This window comes from Apus apus, chromosome Z (genome assembly GCF_020740795.1).
Source record: "Apus apus isolate bApuApu2 chromosome Z, bApuApu2.pri.cur, whole genome shotgun sequence".
In the NCBI taxonomy this organism is placed as follows: domain Eukaryota; kingdom Metazoa; phylum Chordata; class Aves; order Apodiformes; family Apodidae; genus Apus; species Apus apus.
In genome coordinates this window covers 30,216,843-30,241,926 of record NC_067312.1, presented here as the reverse complement: position 1 = coordinate 30,241,926, position 25,084 = coordinate 30,216,843, and the positions used below count along the sequence as shown (strand labels likewise).

The 25,084-nt window shown below is 38.9% G+C and overlaps 1 protein-coding gene across 5 annotated transcripts in view; it reads right to left on the bottom strand.

Moving 5' to 3' along the window:
- The window catches only part of UHRF2 (ubiquitin like with PHD and ring finger domains 2), an 83,716-nt gene that overhangs the window by 26,956 nt on the left and 31,676 nt on the right, over window positions 1–25,084 (bottom strand). For 4 of the 5 annotated variants that reach the window (XM_051643378.1, XM_051643379.1, XM_051643380.1 and 1 more), the window contains exons 4-6: window positions 23,685–23,903; window positions 9,398–9,507; window positions 428–614 (exon numbers count right to left, since the gene is read on the bottom strand). In XM_051643378.1, coding sequence (XP_051499338.1) covers window positions 428–614; window positions 9,398–9,507; window positions 23,685–23,903 — 516 coding nt within the window. The remainder of the gene's footprint in view (window positions 1–427; window positions 615–9,397; window positions 9,508–23,684; window positions 23,904–25,084) is intronic. The other variant, XM_051643381.1, reaches the window with a different exon arrangement.

Below are 25,084 nucleotides of genomic sequence, written 5' to 3'. Positions count from 1 at the left end.
CACAGAAAGAGCACAGGGGTAGCAACAGGGAAAGAGGCTGAAGGGAAAGAGAAGGCTAGGTGTAAGAGAACTGTTCAAGTAGCGAAGCTTGAACAGAATTAAAAGGTTGGGGAACAACCACTATTGATAAACACAATCAGATCAGATAATGTCACAGAAGATCATATTGATCATAAAGAAAAAACTGAACATACTAGTTTTGAAACTTCATAATTAGCATAAAAGCTTACTACTAATCCCTTGTGAATTACTTAGAAGAATTACCTTGCCAGGAAACATAAGGCTTATACTAAGCAGATGGATGAAAAACACAGCAGAATTAAAAAAAAAAAAATCTTCAGTATTGTCTGTCATGACGTGCAAATAACAAAAAGATACCATGTATAGAATGGCAATATAGATAAGTAAATCATCCTTGTATATTTACCAGTCCTCATCTTCTGGTATCTTGCTTAAGGGAGGGTTCAGGCAGTATATATGATAAGCCATATTACATTCATCACACAGGAGTTGCATGTGAGCATCCTGTTTTCCACCACACAAATAACATGAACAAAAACGGCACTCCTTATCTGGATCAGCCCTACAGTGCTTGCATTCAGGGCCACTTTTTCCTGTCAAAAACAAAGAAAAGTCAAATGCCATGTATCTTAGAAAAGTGCATTACTGTATCTACAGGAAAAAAATACTTCTGCACATGACCACTGCCCTCTTGAAAATATATTTTTTTTCTCACAATACAGTATGTGACTATCTAGACGAATGGGATTTCTTCTGCTGTATAAACAAGCAGTAAAGAAAATAAGCAGCTTCTCTTGTTTTCTCCCCACCCATTCCCAGCATTGCTCCTCCTCACTGCCAGGGGTTTGGACTAGATGACCTTTAAAGGCCCCTTCCAAACTGAACCATTATACGAGTCTGTGATTCTTTGCACAATCTCTAGCTGGAATCTTCTCAAATACAGCCATGAAGAAATTTCAATTAGATAAAACTTGTAACAGTCAAAGGAAGATGAAACTACAATTTGGAAAAGCTCTCTTCCCTTTAAATTATATTTACAGTTGAACGAAAAAATTAGTAGTCTGAGACCACAGACAACCTCAAATCACCAGTTGTTCCACAGCAACAGTTTAGTTTAAACACAAATAAACACTAACTTTCTGTTTCAGCTTAGTTGGAAATTTGGACCCAGGAAGCCCATTACGAAACAATACCATTGGCACTGGTTCATCTATCAGGAAAAAAATGGGCTTTTTATATATGAGAAAAAAATTCAGAAGCCTAAACAAGATCCGAAAGGGAAGAGAAAAGCAACACTTAAGACTTGTAGTAGAATTAACACTTAGAGGATAAATGTTTGAAACATGTAGAAGTTCCAGGAAAATGAGAAAATACTTCAGAAGATAACTTAATCATAGCCTAAAGTTTTTAAACATTAGAAGAAAAAAAATAAATCATCTATATGTTGTCTGCAAAAGTCATCTAGAAATGTGAGCTTAAACTAGTCTAATAGAATAATGAATAAGAGTACATCCTATCCTCTCTGAAAGTAGTATTTTATTGCAAAGAAGTCATTGGATTTGAATGACAAGATGAAGAGTAGAAAAACTATTTGAGAGTCTGGAGTTGGAAGCAGGAAGCTGGAGAACCTGAATACATGAGATAATAGAGAGAACATTTTTCTTAAAGTTTAGCATGGACCAGAACATTTTTTTTTCCAAGTACCATTCTGGAAGCAAAAAACAAAGACAGGTTACAGAAGTTCAGAAACTAAAACAGCTGGAAAACTAACACTTGAGTAACACTTCTCTTTTAAGTCCATAGGCAAATTATCTGGCAAACTTCTGAACCGTTTGACAATATCCATGCCCAGGGGCAATTAGACCTTCCAGAAAGACAGTGTGATAAGGACAGAAAATTTATTCCTGTCATTATCTTTGCCAAATATACCCAAAAGTCATCAGTTGTACAAAAAATAACACTTGCATTTCTCTGGACAAAACCTTACTGAGTTCCATGATTCCACAAGCAAGTTAATTAATAAGGAATCTGAAGAGCAGCCCCACTGCAAAAACGAAAACAACCCCCTAGACCCTCCTAAAGCCCTTCAGGGGCAGCATGAACATCGGATTCGTCCACTTAGCAGGTGCTAGGCAGACACAATACAAGACAAAAGGGGCACAAGTAACAAATAATAATATTTAATAAAACACTGCCTGTTCCCATGAAAGATTAAACCCTCCAGAAAACACCGATTTTTTTTTTTTCATACTTTTGGACTGCTGCTTTTCTGACACATTTTTAGGAGAGACTAGAATCTGTCAAACCCCAACCATGGAGACCTACTCAGGTTTCTCTGACTAGAATGAGAGAAAAATATTCAGGGACAAGCGTCCATCTTCTCTTAGGTTTATTTTTCTTTTATCTTTACCATGAGTCAATAAGTTGCTGCCTTCAGAAGCTGTATAGCTTACCAGCAGTTTCTTGTAAGTGTGTTTGCTTGGGTACCATAAGCAATCAAAGTAAATATTTATTTTCAGAGCTGATTCTTGAATAGAAAGATGAGGTGGATCCCCAATGTATCCAAAGGAGTTACAGATACTTTGATGTTTGCAATAGTATGTAACAATAGGACAAAGGGTAATGGTTTTAAGCTAGAAAAGGGAAGATTTAGGCTTTACATTAGGAAAAAGTTCTTTACTATGAGGGAGGTTGATCACTGGAACAGGTTGCCTAGAGAGGTGGTGGAGGCCCCATCCCTGGAGACATTCAAAGTCAGGCTTGATGGGGCTCTGAGCAATCAGTTCTAGTTGGAGATGCCCCTGCTTATTGATAGGGGGTTTGACTAGATGACCTTTAAAGGTCCCTTCCAATCCAAAACATTCTATGATTCTATATTTATCCTAAGTGTACTGAGAAGGAAAGGAATGAGTAAGTGTTTGCAGAAATTCCACCACCTTCCTGATCAGAAAAAAATTTGCCCTCCCAATTGATTAGACTTTACAGAAATTTTCTTCTACATGGATAAGATATCAGTGTAAAATCTCCGTGCAGAGAAACTCCAGAATCAAAGTCTTCTTAGAAAGGGGGAGTGGAATGTGAAGTGTTGTGCTGTATAAGCAGTCTTTCTGAAGGATCTCAAAGAATACTTTTGTCTTCAGAGTTCAGTTCTGGTCCCTACCACACAAAAAAGATGTGGAGAAGCTGGAGACGGTCCAGAGAAGAGCCACCAGGATGATCAAAGGCCTGGAAGACCTGCCATATGAGGAAAGGCTGAGAGAACTGGTTTTGTTCAGTCTTGAGACAGTTTAGGGGAGACCTCATCACCACGCTCCAGTAGTCAAAGGGAGGTTACAAAGTAGACTCCCTTTTTACAAGAAGTCACATGGAAAAGATGAGGGGTAATAGGTGCAAGTTACCCCTGGGGAGATCCTGGCTGGACACAAGAGGAAAAGTTTTTACAATGCAAAAATTAAGTCATTGGAATAACCTCTTAAGGGTAGTGGTGTTCTCTAACATTGGCCACTTTTAATGGACAGTGTGACGGGCCATCTTGTCTAGACTGAGCTTTTTGCAACAGGAATTTGGACCAGATGATCCTTGAGGTCCCCTCCAACCCAGTATTCTATGATCCTGTGATTCAAAGATGAAAGCAACTAGACTCAAGAGAGGGAAGAGGATGGAGTTTTAAGTAACAAAGAGCAGGAAATTACTCATGTATTAGGAACCAATAGGAAAACATCTGTGAAATGCCTTAAAGGAATTAGGGTTTTTTCCTGTGGTCAACATGGTTGATAGCCCAACTGAAAAGTCTCTAAACAATGCATGAAGCATGGATAAAAAGCAGGAGGAACTGAAAGCAACTGCTGGAAAGCTATGATCTAGTCACTATGACTGAAGCTTGGTGAGTCAAATTACATGACTTGAGCACTGCAATCAATGGCTGAAAACTGTTCAGGCCAGGAAGGAGGGGTGGGTGATCTACCCTCTATGGACTGAGTGCACAGAGCTGTCTTTGAAAAGCAGCCATTAACAGGTCAAGGTTATGGGTAAAAATCAGAGGCCAAGCCAACAAAGGAAACCTCATGGCTGGTGTTCACTACTGGTCACCCAATTGAGAAAAGCCTGCTGATTAAGCATTCTTACTCCAACTGCAGGAAGCATCAGACTGGCAGGCTCTGATCCAGCTGTGGGACTTCAGTCACCCTGACATATGCTGGAAAAGCAGCACTGCAAGTTGTAAGTAATTCAGGAGACTCCTGGAAAGCACAGAGTACCATTTCTTAACCCAGGTGACAGACAGCCCAACCAGAGGAGAAGCATTACTGGACCTGTTGGTTACCAACATCGACTAACTAATTGGAGAGATCAAGGTCAGCAGCAGCCTTGGCTGAAGTGGTCATGCCCTGGTGGAATTCACAGTTTCAAGGGATATGGGCCAGTGAAGAGTAAAGTCAAGACCCCAAGTTTTAGAAGAGTGAAATTCCAGTTGTTTAGAGAACTACAGGATTAGAACTGTTGGGAAACTACCCTCACGGATTTATCCCTGAGCAGAAAGGAGCTGGCAGCTCTTTAAGGTGATCTTTCTTAGAGCACAAGAGCTCTCGGTTCCCATGGGTAAGCAATCAGGCAAGGAAGGCAGGAGACCAGCATGACTGAGTAAGAACCTCCTGGTCACACTGAAGCATAAGAAAGAAACATACAGGCAGTGGAACCAGGGACATGTATTCTGGGAAGGACACAGGCACACTGCCTAATGTGTAGGGATGGGATGGGGAAAGCTAAGGCCCAGCTGGAGCTGGATTTGGCAAGGCATGCAAAGAATAATAAGAAGGACTTCTACAGGTACATTGCTTAGAAAAGGAAGATTAAAAAAATGTACATCCCCCAAACTAGTGACAACCAACAAGGTGACAGATGATGCACTCAACAACTTGCCTCAGTTTTCACTGATAAACACTCTTCCCACATCTCTCAAACTCCTGAACTTCAAGGCAGGGACTGGCAGAATGAAAATCTTCCGATTGTAGGAGAAGATCATGTTGGAACCATGTGAGGAACATGAACATACACATGTTCATGGGACCAATGAGATGCATCCCAAGGTCCTGAGGGAACTGGCTGATGTAGTTGCCAAGCTACTCTCCAACATACCTGAAAAGTCATGGCAGTCAGGTGAAATCCCTGGAAAAGGGAAACATCATGCTCATTTTGACAAAGGGTTAAAAGGAGGACTGGCTTGGAGCAACCCCCAGTATCAGTACAGGTGGAGGGACATAGGGCTTGAGAGCAGCCCTGCAGAAAAGGACCTGGGGATACTGGGGGACAAAAAAATTGGTATAAACCAGAAATGTGGACTTGCAGCTCAGAAAGCCAGTTGTATCTTGGGCCACATAAAAAAGAAGTGTGGCCAGGAGGTCAAGGCTCAGGATTCTCCCTCCCTCCCCTGATCTTGTGAGACACCACCTAGAGTACTGTGTCCAGCTCTGTAGTCTCCAGTACAAGAAAGACTTGGACCTGACAAAGCAAGTCCAGAGGAGGGCCAAGAAAATTATCAGAGGGCTGGAACAACTCTCCTATAAAGAAAGGCTGAGAGAACTGGGATTGTTCAGCCTGGAGAAGAGAAGGCTCTGGTGAGGCCTTATTGTGGCCTTTCAATAGTTAAAGGGGGCTTGTAAGAAAGACAGGAAAAGACGTTTTAACAGGGCCTAAAGTGACAGGTAAGGAGGAACAGTTTTAAATTGAAAGCGGATAGATTTAGATTGGATACAAGGAAGAAGTATTTAATGATCTTTAAAGGACCCTTTCAACTCAAAGCATTCTATGATAAGAAGTGCTAGTACACTGAAGTTTCATTTTTTTAGAAAAGAAAAAACATAAAAAGCTGAAGAACATAAGAGAATCACTGAAGAGTGAAAATTACCAGTTATAAATAGAAAGTCTAGTGAGATCTACTGATTGGAAAACATGAGAAGCGAACGTGTCAGGCTGCCAGCAGTGGTAATTTTACAAAGCCTCAAAAGCAAAGCTCAGATACACTTAAAAAGAGAGCCAAAATATCTCAGTGTACTGCTTCTATAAAAGTCTAGCATAGAAGACTTATCTGTCTACTGTCCAAATGGTAGTAGTCTTGTAGTTTAAGACTTCTCTCCCAGGTTCATTTGAAGAGAAAGGAAACATTGTCAGAGTTCTGTCAAACAACTCTGTGGATTTTCCAGCACAGCTAGGCAAAACTCACTGTCTGGTGTCAACACCAAGAAAAGTCAAGTCAGACTACAGAAATTTCAGGTAACTAGTATTCCATAAAAAAAAAAATATTTAAAATTATGACTGAGCATTCCCTAAAGAATCTCACTAGTCTACCTTATCCAATAAATAACAGGCAAAAAGAAACTGCGTATTTTTAAGTATCTCTTACCACCACAGATTGTTTAGACCTATGTAACTGACGGTTTTCAGTTAATGAGTTTCTTAGGTTAAAGGTTAATTATTTTATTATTTTTTTTCAAGAGAAAAAAGCAAAAAACATCTCCACACTTTAGTTAATCAATACTTGGGAGTTTTCAGCTTTACCCAACATGCAAACAAATTATAAACTGTTATTTTCAGGACACTAATTTTTCAGATTTCTGCTTTAACTATGTAAGTAAGTCACATGTATTAATTATATGTTCACTATTGGTCACACAAAGACAGGTCTGTTCAATCCTTCCACCACTGCAGAGTTGAGCTGCATACATAATTTCATATTCTCTTCTTTTGCAGGAACAGTTCTATCATGTTCACAGGACAAATTTGGATTCTGACAGAAATAATATATGTTGATATTCAGGTCTTTCTTCCATTCTGCATATAAATATTTGAAATGTATTGATAAGCATGCTGTGGCTTAGTTTTCCAATTTTCTAATATAATTTTCTAATAAATTTAGCCCTAAACTTTTCTTGGACTGCAGAATTTAAATTTCCATTAAATAATTTTAATATCTTCTTTTTAACTGTAACTGCTAGATGTATACTGACATGTCATACACATTTTTATCGCATTTCCGCATATAAAACCTAACTAATGTATGGCCATGCTACAGGAATAACCATTTTTCTACAGAGGCAGCCATTGTTGTTTATCTGATGAAGATGATTTCCAAAATAGGCATTCTGTCTTTTGTAATTTTAAATACACAAACAGGGATGTAAGTACAGTCCAGGGTTAAACAGCATACTGCTTACAAAAGTGAGCTCAACTGATGTGCACTGTGCATACGTGAACAAAGGCAAGACAGCTGATTAAAAAAATCAGAATGATATGAACAAAAATGAAAAGGGCAGTGTGGTGATAAAGCTGGACTCAAGAAAAAGCACAGCTCAAAACAAGAAATAGGGCTAAACTGCTAGATCAATTAAGTTTTCAAGGTTACATTTTTTAAGGTCATATTTCTGTGTCACATTCATTTATGAACACACATTTATTTATGTAACACAGGAGACAACATCTGAGTAGTTTAAGCAAAGAGGTTACAAAGAGGAAAGCTGCTGTCAATATAGGAGGGAAAGAGCTCTAAGTTGAAAATAATGATCTTGACTTGGAAATAATAAAGGTGACAACCAGTGCAGGAAGTACAGAATGGTGAGGCCACACCACAAGTGCTGTGCTCAATTTTGGGCCCACCACAACAAGAAAGACATTGAGGCTCTGGAGATATTCCAGAGAAGGGCAACAAAGATAGCAAAGAGTCTGGAGAACAAGTCTTAGGAGGAGTGTCTGAGGTAATTGGGCTTATTAAACCTGGAGACAAGGAGGGTGAAGGGAGACCTTAACACTCTTTACAACTACCTGAAAAGAGGTAGGTGTACTGAGGTGGGTGTTGGGTCTCTTCTTCCAACTAACAAGCTACAGGACAAGAGGAAACGGCCTCTAGTTGTGCCAGGGGAGGTTTAGATTGGATATTAGGAAAAATTTCTTCACTGAGAGGGTTGTCAGGCACTGAAATAGGCTGCCCAAGGGAGAAGTGGAGTCACCATCCCTGGAGGTATTTAGAAGACAATGTGGATTAGAGACATGATTTAGAGCTAGACTTAGCAGTGATAGTTATATGGTTGGACTCAATGATTTTAAAGTTCTTTTTCAATATAATTGATTCCATAATAAATAAATACTCATGTCAGAGCAAACAGTGCCACTGTACACAATTTTGCAGTCAGCAAAATTCCTTTATCACACATATAATTTCAAAAATTAATTCACTACATAATAGCTGCTGCACGAAGACCTAAATGAACTGTAATAATTATACATGCTTTTAAAAAGTTTCATAAAAAATTAGATCTGCAAAGTAAGTCAGCATGTAAATGCAAAGCAGTATCTGTAGACTTTTAAATTTCTCATTATAAAATAAAAACATGATTAAAGATATTGCAAAAGCTCTTCAATAAACAGAATTAATTATTACTTTTTTTAGCAATCTGAGGAAAGTAAATAACAATTAATGTAAGATTTGTGATAAGTTAATTACAGAAATTAATATTCCCACTTTTAAGAACACCACGGCAAATGGCATTTGCTCCTTTGAAAAACAGTGATTTTTTTAGGTGATGGCAAACAGCAAGCAGACTAGTTCTTGTGCACAGAGAGCTAGCTACATACAAAGGTTCTAAAATGTTGCCCTGGAGTCAGGAGTCTAATATATAATAATATCTAATACTTATTAGTAGAGTCACAGTCCAATCTCGCAGTGTTGTTTCCACAAATACTTAGCACTCCTAACTTCAATATATTTGAAACTTAGGAAAAAATGCCTACTTCTCAGATAAGCTGCCACTAACTCCTTGTTGTTGTTGTAGGCAGGATGAGGAGATATGGCATAATTATTTTTTTAAAAGGTAGTGCAAGGCCAAATAATAATCCAAAGACTCACTATCCATTTTTTCATGGTACAAGCAGCTTTGGCACAAAAGTCTTCAAAATTTTATTTTTTTTTTAATTCTGACAAAATGACAGGGTTAAAGTGTAGACTGATTCAGTCTTTGCCATTTGTTAATGTATTAAAAATTTCGATGACATGTCAATTGCAACAGCAGTTTTGGTGACCTGGACACTTGTCCAGGAACTTGACTGAAACAATTAATTCATTCTGCACAGCTCATTTAGAAAGCTATCAGCTGTTCCCCTTTTCCACTGCTAATGACTGGTAGCACTAAAATTGTATCAGTTTATAAATGTCAAACAATAGAGCCACAAAGTAAACATACTTTTAGAATAGATATCTTTAAGTTATTCTATGTTATTACTTTCCTGAACACAAAAAACAATTATTACTGCTGCATGCTGATCCTTTTATTTTTTTTAAACAAACATAGTTCAATTTGTACGTCTATTCAAATAATTTTTAAAAGCATACTTTTGAAATCTCCATCCCCAAATGTCAATGGATAGGCTCCTGGCTTTTCAATCTTGTACATTTCCTCTATAAAAAGGATTTTACAATCATTTATTGTGTCTTCTGGGCCTCTGAAAAACAGAAAATAAAAAATACATTCGACTTAGTTCCTCAGACCTACATTCTATACCTTATGAGTCCTAAGCAATGAGATAAGACTAACTAGCTGCTCTTTTGTCATCATTGATAGAAGGCTTCATTTCAATTCACACACAAAATTAAATCTAGCAGTGTAACTTCAAAGCAAACCAAAACACATATTTAAAACTTGTATAAAGAAAAAAAATACTCCATTACCCTCCAACTACCAGACCCAACAGTATGCTCTTATTTGCAGCCATGAATAACTTTGCTGTATGACTTCTAAAACCTCTGATGTTGGGTTTTTTTTTGCCTGAACACAGCAGACCAGACAAAAATCACATACTCTCAAATACAGCATATCAAAAATCATCATAACAGCATAGTATCAGAAATTAACCAGAAATATAACTTACAACAAACAACAACAGATGCTACTTGGAACCCACAGAGTCAGAAAATGAACAGAAAGCTTCAAAAACTCCTCTATGACTTCTAAATGTTTTGAAAACCTAACCCCCAATCCTGCAAAGATATGTGCAATACTGAAATTATGTACAAGTAGTCCTGTTAGTGCCAGGTTTCAGTGCAAAAAGTGTTCACCATCACCAATACTCCAAGACTTAACAACACTAACTCTGAACGACTTGAAGAGAAGGGTTAAAAAATAATAAATGTAAAGGTTTTCACCTCCTCTTACTATAATTTCTTTGTGTTTACTAAAATTCTAATTCAAATGTGAACATATCTAAGAAGAAAAGGCCATAAAAAAAACCAACAGTATTTGAACCAGAGAAAACATTTTCTTTCCTGCTATGAGTTAGATAAAGAACATGCAAATAATATCAAATAACTTTACAAAGCTGGTACGTTCCAATAAATGCTGCAGCTACACATCCAGATCTACAGGGGAATATCAACTACCACTGTGACAAATTATGGCTAATAATAAATGGTTAAGCCTTACCAAGACTAAAAATCTCTGCTCAGCTAGTTCATCTTAAAAGATGAACTCTTATGCCACACTACACATGCAATAGCTGTAACAATGTAAAAATGTACACATCATTTGTCTTTAAAATTATGGTTCTCTTATGAAATTATGGTTATTCTGTCAAACATACACATGAAATAGCACCTTTCTTCATTTCTTCACTTTAGCATCTAAAAAATAAGATTAAAAAGAAATCTCGAGTTACACACTACACATAGTAAACGGGAAGGCATTTGTATTTCATGTAAGTATACAAAATCCTTTAAAGAAATTAAGTTCCAAAACAGAGCCAGACCCTTCAATATAACAGAATTCCTAATACAAGCTTTCCTTTCAGATAGGTTAGTCATAGCCAAATATAAACCTTCAAATTAACCTTCTCATATCCGTACTTTTTTCCCCCACACTTCTTTTTTTTAAGCCTTCAGGTTGAAAAACACTCTAGATATACATAACCACAGCTGACTAGAAGTATGGCAACAACTGGGCATTATCCTGGATGTTTCAAAGGTCAACTTTCAAAAAAAGAAAAGCTGCTAGATGACAACTACCACACTGAAAATTGTATCAGTTCTTATAGTCTGAGAGATTGTGTTACAATGGCCAGATATTTGTCTGAAATCTTCTGATTTTATCACTTTACCATTCTGAAATTAGAACAAAATATTTCAACATGCACTAAGAGTCAAAATACAACATTGAGTAAGAAGAGGAGAAAATTTATTATTTAAAAAATATACACAAAAACTATATTCACATAAATTATAAGAAAAAGTGTCTAGTGATAATTTATCTTTAGGCCTCCTAAGAGCAAAATTTTACTTACACTAAGTTTACTACAGACAACTAAATAATTTGTCCGATTCTATGGTTACTGTCAAAGGGTACTGTCCAGGTCTACAGAGAAACAGACACAATCAGAAAAAAACTTAACAGAAGAGAATGTTGGCTACACCCTCCGAATGTATTAATTCAGTTGACAATATAAAAATCAAGACCAAATTTACTACTACTTTGAGTATCTATCTTTTAAATCCACTACTTCGTTTACATCCCATTACGATCATTCAGTCTCTACTCTGCTTTTGCAAAGCTTTCATCCAGCAACTCTTTTTTTTCTCCCACATCAACAAACCAGAGTTGGACAACTTCAGAAATACACAAACAATCTTTTCAATATTACCATCCAAATGCTTGTTAGAACTTTTACATCATCTCTTTGGAAGTGACTAAAAGTTTGGAAGCCACTAGAGTATCAACAGTATTTCATTGTGTCTTTAAGCTTTAGGCTTCACATTTTACAGCTGCATGAACTTGTATCCTGACTTACTCAAAAGCCACTTTTCAAATAAAGTACTGTTTTTTAAAAACACTTATCTTTGCCTTTGAAACACAAGAAACTACATTTCTGAACTAAGTTAATGAACAATTACCAATTTTTATTATAAAAATAACATGTAACAATTAAGTAATTCAAAGTTAAGCTACTGAATGAAATCAAAAGAACGAATGTTCTCCCCTCTTTTTAATGTCCCACCATCTCTGGTCTGCTTGCCATGTAGTGTACTCTCTGCTCATTATCACTTTCCAGGTACTGTACAACTCATTAACCACTATCCCCTGAGCTTGATCATTCCATCTTACCTTTTTTTAAACACGTTTGGTTGCCCATCCACCCAGATCATAACATTGTAATTGGGACAGTATATTATGGGACACAGTCAAAAGACATGTTACAAGTTGAAGTAAATTACATTTGTTGCTCTCCCCTTGGCCAAAGAGCTAATAATTTTACCTCAGAAGGAGCCAGCCTTGTAAGGCATTATTTGGTCTTGGAAAAACATCCACCCTTGCTATTCCAAACCAAGTTCACATGGCCAGGACTCTACTGTGATCTTCTTCAGACTGAAATAAGCCTGACTGGTCTTTGAAGATGGATGTAAAATTCACCCCTCTGCAGTTGTCAGGGACCTCCCTAATCTCCATGAATTTTCAAATACAGTACAGACAAGCATCACTACACTGTCAGCCAGTTCCCTTGGCATACTTGGATGCAACCCATCTGGTCTCCATTATGGACTGGCATTGAAGTTCTTGCAAGCACTCCTTAATTCAGTCCTCATTCACTGCTGAGGACTCTCATGAATGTCCTCCGTAGTCACAGTTACCAGAGAAAACTTGTTAGTGAAAAATAAGGCAATGAAGACAGTGTCTGTTGATACTGAATCACCTGTCTTTTTCATCAATAGAGGCGTATTTTCCTCATTCAGCTTTCTACTGCCAACGCCATAGTAAATGTTGCATTGCCCTTGATGTCCCTCACAAGCATCAGCTCTGGATGGGCCATGGCTCTAACAGCAACCTTTTATGTTCAAAATTCCTTCTTTTTCTATTGCCGCTGCTTCCAACCCCTGTATACTGACTTTTTGCATTAGAGCTAAGTAATGAGTTTCTTCTTCAGCCTTGCCAGTCTCCTGATGTATTTATTAGTTTCTGGATTATCAGGATGAGGCGTCTTTCCATTTGGAGAAGGTTGTCCTTAAGCACCTGTGAGCTCCTTTACTCTTCACAGTTGCTTCCTATGGGATCCCATCAACCAGGTCCCTGAATGAAACTGAAGTCTGCTCTACTAAATTCCAGAGTCTATGCTCTGCTACTCTCCTTCCTCACTTCCATGAGGATCTTTGTATCAACTTCAGTCAGCATAGCCAAGTCTACCATTGGTCATCTGATTCCCAAGTGGCTGTCGATAAGAACAGCAGATGCTGCTGACCTATCCTGTACCTATCCTATGAAGTTATCCCTGCCGTCCTCCAGAGACCATCATGACTGCTTGTGTTCCAGTGTTATTCAGCAAGAAGATGTCAGGAAATTTGAGTTCTCCATGAAATTCAGTGCCTGTGATTCGGAGACTTGTAAAGATGTCTTTGTTCTCTTCCTCAGTCTGATGGTGTGAACTACCACCACACTACATCATCCTTTTTGGCCTTTCCCATCCTCATCCACAATCTCTCAAAAAGACTGTTGTCATCCTACTGAGGAGGTCCCTACATCCAACTTCTTCACATCATGGCAGCCATACCCTCTTTATCTTTGCCTTTCTTGATAAGTTTTAATCCATTCCTCTCTCATTTTAGTCAAGTGAGCTGTCTCATCATGCCACCACTATACCAGCAATGTCACAGTTCTGTGACTATATGCAGAACTAACTCCTCCTGCTTGTTTCTCTGGCTGTATGTATTTACATACACACACTTGAGATGGGTATCTCTCTTTGACCAGTCCCAAGATCCCCCTTGTTCCCACCATCCTGTGCCCTTTGTTTTTCATGCACATGGCAACACTTCCCTTAACTATGGGTCATAATGTCCCTTCATCACCCAAAGCTCTACTCACCAGGTTGGCCAGCCTGTTGGCACAGATGCTCTTGTCCCACTTAAGGATCAAGACTTTCAGAGACAGACGGGAACTCAATTATGAACCCCATGGTGCTAAAAGCCAAATGCCTATTGACATGAGCTGTGCAATTAACTAGGCTTTGATCCACAGGGTTTGCCTGCTCCTTTCCCTTGGAAGGATTTGTACTCAAAAGTCTTAACCTCTCACTCGCAGGACTGGAAAGCTTTTACATAACTGGTTTATGTAGCTCGAGAGGTAACACTATCTCTAGTTAGGTAGACCTTGCAACTCAATTTTTAAAATTTCAATATAAAAGAACAGTACATTCACAGCTTAAAAAGACTCAACAATAATTACAAGCAGCTAATCTACCTTCCCTCTATTTTGGGAAAGCAAACTGAAAAACTCAAGTATTAGTTTCTCCATATTGCCAGTTAAGAATAGGTTATGTGCAGGGCAATGGCATGAAGGACAAATAAACTACTTTTTTATGTTCTCTCTTCAAGAATCAGGAAGAGAAGAATATCAAGAGAGAAAATATTTCTTCCATGTAAGAGAAATAACTACAGGTAAGCAATCTTAAAACTGTAATCCTTCCACTCCTCTCTGCACCATGGAACCTCCTGAAGATTCATTTTTTTTAAAGCAGGAAAACAAAACATATGGAGAACTAGCTATGATCTGTGCAGAACCTGGCTGTTGTAACTATTCAGAACTATTGTAACTATTCAGAAAGTGTTCGTAAAATGGATATTTTTGTCTAAAAAAGAAGGGAAAAAAAAAAAGGAGGAAACATTAAAAGGTTAATCTGTAATAACAAATGAGTCAAGTACCCTTCAAAATGTACTCTCTCAGTTCTTTCTCAACTTGCTGGTTTTGATTTCAAACTTGCTGAACCAAGGTACTGTATCTCATTTGTGACCTTGGAGGAGAGGACAATTACATCAGTAAGTGTTCATTAATTATTCTCAGTCATATATGGTTCTTCTGTCTCTCACATTTGACCAAAACAACACATTGTGGACACCAACCTTTCTCCAGTCCCAGTAGCTGACAGAATGTTCCAATACCTTCTGGGCAGTTTGTCCTGCATCCCAGACTCCTTTTTTTTCTGCAAGACCAGGCACTGTATGCTACTCAAAAGTCTGTTTAACAAGATTCTGTCCTCATGACCATTATAACTTCTAATTCTCAAGTTTTTCCTCAAGAATGAAATCACAACTGAAGCAAGATCAAAAACCTAATCTGAAATTTGAAAATAAAGTTTGTTTTCAGCAAACTTCAATTAAGTTCAACCAGATAATTCTTTTCACACACCACTCCCACCCCCCAACATGAGTTCTTTTGTCCTGCAGAATAATTAAGTGGGATCAAAAATACCCTTCCTGTTAAGAATTCAAGATTATTACCTAAGGCTGCATATAATGAAAACAGCCATCTCTAGCTGTAGAGACTAGGAAAAAGCAGTTCACGGAAGTGCTTAAGAAGTTCTAGGTATCACTTCTACACAATCACCATGAAAAATCTCAGGCTTCTTGGACAACCAAAATTTATCTTGATTTGAAACAGTTGTGTTGATTCAAAAGGAGGTCTCTTCTTCAAAGGAGGTGACCAGCTCCACTGAAGTCATAAGAAGAGGAAAGAGGAAAAAACAAATTCATCCTTTCAGAAGATTTGTTGCCTAGAAGAAATATGCCATTTTTATAGGATTATAGACTATTCAGGTTGGAAAAGACCCTTGGGATCACCGAATCCAACCATCATCCCTACTCTATAAAGTTCTCCCCTAAACCATATCGACCAACACCACATCCAAACGACCGTTAAACACATCCAGGGATGGTGACTCAACCACCTCCCTGGGCAGCCTATTCCAGTGTCTAAACCCGCTTTCTGTGAAAAAAAATTTCCTAATTTCCAGTCTAAACCTCCCCTGTTGCAGCTTGAAGCCATTCCCTCTTGTTCTGTCACTAATTACCTGTGAGAAGAGACCAGCGCCAACCTCTCTACAATGACCTTCCAGGTAGTTGTAGAGACTGATGATGTCTCCCCTCAGCTTCCTCTTCCTCATACTAAACATTCCCAGCTCCTTCAAGCATTCTTCACAAGATTTATTCTCTTGGCCCTTCAAGAGCTTCATTGCCCTCCTCTGTACTCACTCCAGCACCTCGATATCTCACTTGAATTGAGGTGCCCAAAAATGGACACAATACTCCAGGTGTGGCCTCACCAGTGCTGAGTAGAGGGGGACAATCACCTCTCTCCTTCTGCTGGTCACACTATTTCTAAGACAAGCCAGGATGCCACTGGCTTTCTTGGCCACCTGGGCACCCTGCTGGCTCATATTCAGCCATTTGTCAATGAGAACCCCCAGGTCCTTTTCTGCCAGACACTTTCCAGCCACACTTTCCCAAGCCTGTAGGGGTTCTCATGGCCTGGGGTTGTCATGGCCAAAGTGCAGGACCTGGCCCTGGGCCTTGTTGAAGCCCACACCATTAACATTAGCCCAACAATCTAACCTATCCAAGTCTCTCTGTAGAGCCTCCCTGTCCTCATGCAGATCAACACTCCTGCCTAGCTTGGTGTCATCTGCAAACTTACTGATAATACATTCTATGTCCTTATCAAGATCATAATTAAAGATGTTAAACAGAAACAGTCCCAACACTGAGCCCTGAGGAACACCACTTGTGACTAGCCCCAGCTGGATTTGTCTCCATTGACCACCACTCTTTGGGCTCGACTGTCCAGCCAGTGCTGCATCCAACAGATCATCTGCTCATCCAGGCCGTGAGCAGCCAGGTTTTTTTATGAGAGTTCTATGGGGAACCGTGTCAAATGCTTTTTGGAGGTCCTTGCTAAACTCACACTTTCAAAGGCTGACTGAAGAAAAATAAGAGAAGCTTTTGTCTCCATTTATCTTGAGATCTAGGAAGGAGAAAACACGAAACACCATTTGAACTACTTTGGTTTGGTGTGGTGACTTTAATCATGTCAGCCAGCTCCAATGTTAAAAATAAATGGTAAACATTCTGCATGACTCACAACAACCCACCAGAAACAGGCATCTGATGAATGCCATTTAAAGTGCAGAAAAGACAAGTCATATTATTGTGGCTTACAAATAACTGCGTTCATCAGGAAACAGAAAATACTCTGGAAAAAGAAAACTAGAGAATATTAAAAAATAAAGGCACACTTTGCAAATTTAGTTAAAATCAGTTCAGAGGTAACACACAGAGAAAACATTATGAACTCTAAGTATGCACACACAGTCATAAAAGACCTGTGATACTAAGTCCATGGTCAAAGCACTGTTTTTTCCATAGTATTTTTATCTGAGACATAGTAAGTCCAGTTTGGATAGGTTTTAGACACCCTGCAATTAAAAATTCCAGTTGCAAATGCAAATTAGAATTGTTACTATGTGGTGAATTCTTCCGTCTAATCATGTCTTTCTCCCATGCTCAGCCTCACTTTGTTCTTTGATAATACTCTCTATCCATATCAGTGTCCCAAGAGATGAACTAATGATGACAGACTATACAAGACATTTCCTTAGGGTTATGCCTGAGAGAAGAGCAAAAGTAACACCTAATGAACACACATCAAGAGATCCAGTAAAGAAGTATTCACAACATGTACAACTAGCTCAAAGGCGTTACTACAAACTCTGCATGTTCAGTCAGAAAGACCTACCACCGACATTACAATGACATCAGCAAGTAAGAAGGGTTACAGTTGTAGGCGACTCTGTTCAGAGTGGAACAGAGGGTCTGATATGCTGGATAGACCTTTCTCACAGAGAAGTCTGCTGCCTCCCTGGAGCCTGGGTTAAGAACATCACTAGGAAACTTTCTAGTTTAGTACAGTCCTCAGACTATTATCCACTACTGATCTTCCACATAGGAGGAGAGCAAACTGAAACTTGTAGTCTAAGCACAATTAAAGGAGACTTTAGAGCACTGGGACGGGTGGTGAAGGATTCTGGGGCACAGGTTATCTTTACTTCTCTTCTTCCAGTTGCAGGCAATGACACTGGAATCAACAGAAAAATTCAGTCTGTTAATAGGTGGCTTTGTAGGTGGTGTGATCAAAACAATTTTGGATTTTTTGACAATGGCATGGCCTATACAGCACCAGGATTGCTGGCACCTAATGGAAAACACCTTTCTCAAAGGGGGAAGAGGATCTTTGCACAGAGATTGAGGGGCTGATTGACAGGCTTTAAATTAGGTTCGAGGGGAATGTAACTGGACATGCGAATGAGGCCCCTGGGTGTAACAGCCAAGCATCTGTGGGGCAGTGTGCTAGTATTTTTGAGACTCAGAAGGCCTACATTACCCCTCAAGACTGAAAACTAAGTGCTCAACTCCCTCTCTGAAATGCTTATGCACCAGTGCACAGAGGATTGGGAATAAGCAGGAGGAGTTGGAGATCTGCATTAGGTCGCAGGGTTAAGATATAATTGCAACTACTGAAAAAAGGTGGGACAGCTCACATGACTGGAATGTCGCCACAGATGGCTGTGTGCTCTTTAGGAAAGACAGAACAACACAGGTTGTTGGTGGAGGTGGTGGAGTTGCTCTTTATGTGCCAGCGCAACTGGAATGCACTGAGCTCTACACAGGGTGGGAGGAAGAAAGTGTTGAAAACTTGTGGGTTAGAATTAAGGGACACACAAATGTGGGTGACACTGTTGTGGGTGTCTAGTATAGACCACCAAACCAGGAAGATTATGTTAATGAGGCCCCCAAAGACACTAACCTCTAGATCCCATGCCTCAGGGCTCATGGGTGACTTCAATCACCCTGGTATTTGTTGGAAAGCCCACCCAGCCAGGCATATTCAGTCCAGAAGGCTCTCGCAGTGCATCAATGGTAACTTCCTGATGCAGAGTCAAGGAGAAGTACACTGCTGGACACCTTCTATTAATAAATAAAGAAGGTCTGCTTGGACACATTAAGGTTGAGGACAGCCTTGGTAACAGTGATCATGGCATGGCAGAGTTTAGTGTTTTACAAGGAAGAAGCAGGGCAATAAGTAGGATTGCAACCCTGAATTTCTGGAGGGCTAACTTTGCACTCTTCAATGATCTACTCACACGAATCCCGTGGGCTACGACTCTGGAAGGTAGGGGGGCCCAAGAGAACTGGTTAATTTTCAAACATCACTTCCTCCAAGCTCAAGACAAGTGCATTCCTTTGACTAAAATATGAGGTAGAGGAGGAAGGAGACCTGCATGGATGAGCAAGGAACTCCTGTAAAAAGTGACATGGAATAAAGAAGTTCACGGTTTGAGGAAGAAGGGACTTGTCTCTTGGGAGAACTATGGGAACACTGTCAGGGTGTGTAGGAAGGCAACAAGGCCAAAGTCCACTAAGAACTAAACCTGGCTAAGGAACTAAAAGAGAACAAATACATCAGTGGTAAAAGGAAGACCAGGGAACATGTGGGCCCAGAAGAGAATGAGGTGGGAGCCCTGGTAGCAGAGGATGCAGAGAAGGGAGAGTTACTGAATACCTTATTTAATTCGGTCTTTACTCCTAAGACCAGCCCCTGTGAATCCCAGACCCTGAATGTAAGAGAGAAAGCCTGGAGGAAGGAAGACCCTCCACTGGTCAATAAGGATTGGGTTGGAGATCAGTTGGGTAACCTGAACATACACAAATCCATGGGCCCCAATGGGATGCACCCATGAGTGTGGAGAGAGCTGCCCTCATTTTTGAAAGATCATGGCAAACTGGAGAGGTGCCTGAGGACTGGAGGAAAGCCAATGTCACTCCAGTCTTCAAAAAGGGCAAGAAGGAATGCAGGAAACTACAGACCAGTCAGCCTCACCTCCAGCCCTGGAAAAATGATGGAACAGCTCATTCTAGAGACCATCTCTAAGCACACGGAAGAGAAGAAGATTATCAGGAGTAGTCAGCATGGATTTATCAAGGGGACATCATGGTTGACTAATCTGATAGCCTTCTATGATGGTGTGACTGAATGGGTAGATGCAGGGAGAGCAATGGATGTAGTCTACCTTGATCTTGGCAAGGCTTTTGACACTGTCTCCCATAATATCCTCATGAGCAAGCTCAGGAAGTGTGATGTAGAGGAGTAGACAGTGAGATGGACTGAGAACTGGCTAAACAGTAAGTGGTTGTCAATGGTGTGGAGTCCATCTGGAGACCTGTAACTAGTGAGAGTTCCCCCAGGGGTCACTGCTGGGTTCAGTCCTGTTCAACATCTTCATCAACGACCTGGAGAAGGGGACAGAGTGTATCCTCAGCAAGTTTGCTGACCATAGGAAACTGGGAGGACTGGCTGATTCACCAGCTGTGCAGCCATTCAGGAAGATTTGGACAGACTGGAGAGCTGGGCAAGGAGGAACCCAATGAGGGTCAACAAGAGTAAGTGTAGAATCCTGCACCTGGGAAGGAATAACACCATTCACAGATTAGGAGCTGACCTGCGACAAAGCAGCCCCGTGGAGAAGGACCTTGGAGTCCTGGTGGACAACAAGTTATCCTTGGTGCAGTAATGTGCCCTTGTGGCCAAGAAGGCCAATGGTATCCTGGGGTGCGTTGGGAGGAGTGTATCCAACAGATCAAGGAAGATTCTCCTCCCACTCTACTCTGCCCTAGTGAGACCACATCTGCAGTACTGTGTTCAGTTCTGGTCTCCCCAGTTCAAGAGGGACAGGGATCTACTTGAGAGAGTCCAACAGAGGACTATGAGGATGATTAAGGGACTGGAACATCTCCCATACGAGGAAAGGCTGAGAGACCTAGGGCTGTTTAGTCTTGAGAAGACTAAGAGGGGACCTTATTAACGTACACAAATATCTGAAGGGTGGGTGTCAAGAAGGAGGAGCCAGTCTCTTTTCAGTCGTGCCCTGTGACTGCACAAGGGGCAATGGATACAAACACAGAAGTTCCACCTCAACATGAGGAAAAACTTCTTTACTTTGAGGGTGACAGAGCACTGGAACAGGCTGCCCAGAGAGGTTGTGGTATCTTCTCTGGACACTTTCAAGACCCATCTGGTTGTGCTTCTGTGTGACCTGCCCTAGGCAGTCCTGCTCTGGCAGTGGTGTTGGACTCGATAATCTCCAGAGGTCTCTCCCAACCCCTAACATTCTGTGATTCTGTGATGATTACTTCTAATTATTTTACCAACAGCTTCACAAAATCTTTGTCAAAAGCAACCAACATCAATAAATCAAAGATTCATGTACTGCATACAAAACAGTTTTACACAAAGCCTCTTGGAAGTAATACTGGAAAGGGAAAAAAGTCCAAACCATTAACACATCTGAAGCAACCCTAAGAACTCTGCCTCCCTTTACTGCCTGCTAAGGTTGTTCTTAAGTAGTAAACAAATAGTCACTAGCTAACACATGCTCAAAAGGCATTCAAAGCAGATTTCACCTTTATTTAAACAAAATTATCTAATGCTAATATTATAGTAAGAATTCATGATAATGTAACAATAATATATTAAATTATGGAATAGTTGTACATTAATTATTATAGACTAAAACACTCCTGTAACATAATTGTATTCTAATTCTAAATTAATTTATATCAATGTCTTTTAGTGTATTTATATTACATTACTATATTATTATTTTTAATAAACACTGACACACTAAGAGATTGGTTTTTATTTTGTAAGTAAACCTATCTGAAATGTAAAGGGATTCCTGCTGCAGCAGAATGCTCCTTACACAAGTTTATTAATATTAACGGATTTATCTTGTATTTCTAAATGTGAGGAATGACTTAGCTAGCACAGGTGGTACAGAATTATTCCTTGACAAGTATCAGAAATGGCAGGACTCTGGAAACCTTGTTTTCTGCAAACTAGTTAATTACTGCACATAAAATTTATCAACATGTAAATTAAGCCTAAATTCTTAGGAAGAAAATCCACTGAAATAAGATTCCATTTGAAAAATGGACTTAAATTCACCAACTTACAACAACACATTTGTCAACTGTGCCTTTTTTCCCCAAACTCCTTTTCAAGGATGTTAGTTGTTCATACTATGGGCAACTCCATGGTACTTGCAACAGTACCCATAGTATTTGAAGTGACCAACTTCAAATTTGAAGCCTAACTGTGAGCTTATGCTATAGTTCCAACCAGCATGAGCAGTATATTTTATTACCCACCACATGCTTGGTTTGTCAATAAACATATTTTGACAAACACATTTTCATAAATGGGAAAAACTAAAAGAATCCAGGCAGACAAGAGTTTTGAATAATGTCATCAATAGGCATTTGAACTTAATGTAAACTGATACCTAAACAGTTCTGATTGTAGAAGGCCATGAAGTTCATCTCCTCGTATCTCTGGACTGACCTCCATTTCTTAATCTCTTCTCCCTTCCAACTTAGTAATTCTAACTACCTACTCAATTTCTTCTTGCTTAACATTTAAAGACGTGGGATTTTTCTGCTTTGTCTACAACATAAGCTCATATGTCTTCTCTATTAATACATACCAGCCATTATACATTGAGATTGTCTAATAAAACTCCTGTCATTCTAAAATTAAAAAACATCCACAAAACAGATTTTCACTGACTTGCACAACTTACCAAGTCAATGCATTTCCTATTTCCCACTACTAGGTATGATTGCATTTTTTCCAGAAAACACTGACTTGCATCTTATCATAAGTCTTCTGCATGTCTCTTTCAATTAACCATGTCCTACACTGTAAGTCTTCATAAAAGAATTCTCCTTTCTCATAATGAAAAGTACACTAATACATGAATAGTGTATTCAGTTTAAGGAATATACTCTCAGAACAACACTGCTACTCATTGAGTAAATGACAACATTAGATCAGTAATTTTTTAAATAAAGAGAAATTTCACTCCAGTTCCAATTTAATTTTAAAATCGGTTTCACTCCTAACATGTAAGTACCCATACAGCCCCCTAAACACCCCCTTCTTCTGCAAGGATGACAGTGGCAGACTGGATCCATTTGGTCTTTGTTCTTCTGTGTCAGAAAGAATGATGTTAAAGGAATGAAGAAAAGGACGACTTGGCAAGACTGCCAGTAAAGACTGGCATCTATTCATCCCTAAGATGGCAATCACACAGATAACTGATAGTAACACTGTATGGATTTCTGCAGAAAACACTGTTCTTAAAGAACTATATATAGATTCTTAAATGAAATAGGAAAACAAAGCAAAGATACTCAGGTGACTTCAGTCACATGAAAACTCTTGATTCCCACAGCCCACAGATCCACATTTTACTTAGAGAAGCTATAATGCCCACATAATTATTTTATTCTTTAAAAATTTTGTTAGCCAGTTCAGAGATTTACTCAAATTTCAGAGATGACTAATACTCAGTGAGACCTAGGTGTTCCCAATTATCTCAAAAATTCCTGAAAATGTTCAGCTTTCACCAGATTTGAACATATAATATACATATGCATTAACATAAATTTATAAATATATAACATATAAATATAAAGGAATATAAACATAACCACACTCGAATCAATTGAAATAACAGCTAATACATGAAACCTTATAGTTGCCTCCAGCAGTCTCAAGAAATGTAAAAACTCAGACTCATAGCTAAGTCTGCACACTGTAGAAAACATGTACTGTAATTCCATGACTCAGACAGCTGTGGAATCAAAGTATGAAATTAATTTTAATCTAGTGATGACTAGAAGATGATAAAAACCAACAAACATACTTTATATTATATACCAAGATTTTATGAGTTGGTCAAACAAATCTTACCCCAGAAGAATTTTAGCATGAACCTCTTTGTTAGTCCTTGAGATTTCTCTCAAAGAGGTAATTTCTGCATCAAACCAAAATCCTCTTTCTTCTGGAGTCTCAACATTGTAGTTAACCATCACTACATCACCCACTTTCAGTTCGCTCCACTTCAGAATGGTTCTTGCTCGGGGTCGAAGATTAGTGGTGTCCATTTCTATGATGCCATTCTCTGGGTACCTTGAAAAGTAAAACGAACAACAGTAACAATTACAACTCCTGCAACAGTGAGAAGTAAGTCACAGACAACATTTTTTAAAACTGTGAGTTTTTAAATGTGGTTTGGGCACATTTAGAATAAATACAGTACAAAAATCTGACCTAAAACCCTTTTGAAAGTTTATTTTTCACCTAGATACAGACCAGGAATTTGACTCTCACACAGAAAAAACAGCCTCCATGAGCTCTCTCTTAAAAAAATAATTAAATAAATCTATAAACACAGGACAATGTTTGCTTGGAATGCATTCAAGTTCAAGGTTTTGGCACACACATGGCCTCAGTTTGCTCCCAGTAAAGTCAGTATTCCAATTAAAATGACAGTAACTAAGCAATGAAGATCAAAACCAGATTTTTCAACTCAGCACATTTCAAATTTAGCTTCACTTTCATGCATTTGTTACATTTCCACTAACTTCAAATATAACACATTTAGAACAGTTCTTTTTAAAAATCTGGCCCTACCAACACAGCATATCAAAATAATGTGAATATAGTCCAAGTTCACATTCCATGCACTATGTTTAAGAAAAAATCTTACTACAAAATGTAGTGAGAAACAGAACTAAGTCTCTCAATGAGATACATGAACTAATGAAATAGAAATGTTTCTCCTTTTATAAAGATATATGTGTGAATCATTCCTTCTCTTGACAACGCACTTCTCTTGGCATAATGCAGTTAGGAATGCAATACTAAGATAAATTAATGGTTCACTAAATCAGAATTAGGAAATTGTGATTTATTTATTTTTGACTGAAACTTGGTGACTATTTACACTAGGGTTTATAAGATTGCTTTATTCTTTCTGTGTTGGTTATGGCATCACAGCACATATACAAAGATCAGTCTAAACAATAATTTCTGAAGAGTTCCAATTCTTTTTGAAGTTGAGAAAAATGCATTTAGCAGAATTAAGATAGTTACATTTGACTGTCCTACATCTGGAATCCCAATGCAAGAACAAAAGCTTTTAAGATCTGAGATGTTAACTTTTCAGTTTTACACCACAGCCTTCTTAAATCCTCTGTAGGAAGGACTTATTCAATTACACTACAGCCTGTATAGCTTGCACACATTGCAAAAATAGTACAACATGGACATGATGAAAACAGTGCTTGCAGAAAAAAAGCTGGATTGTT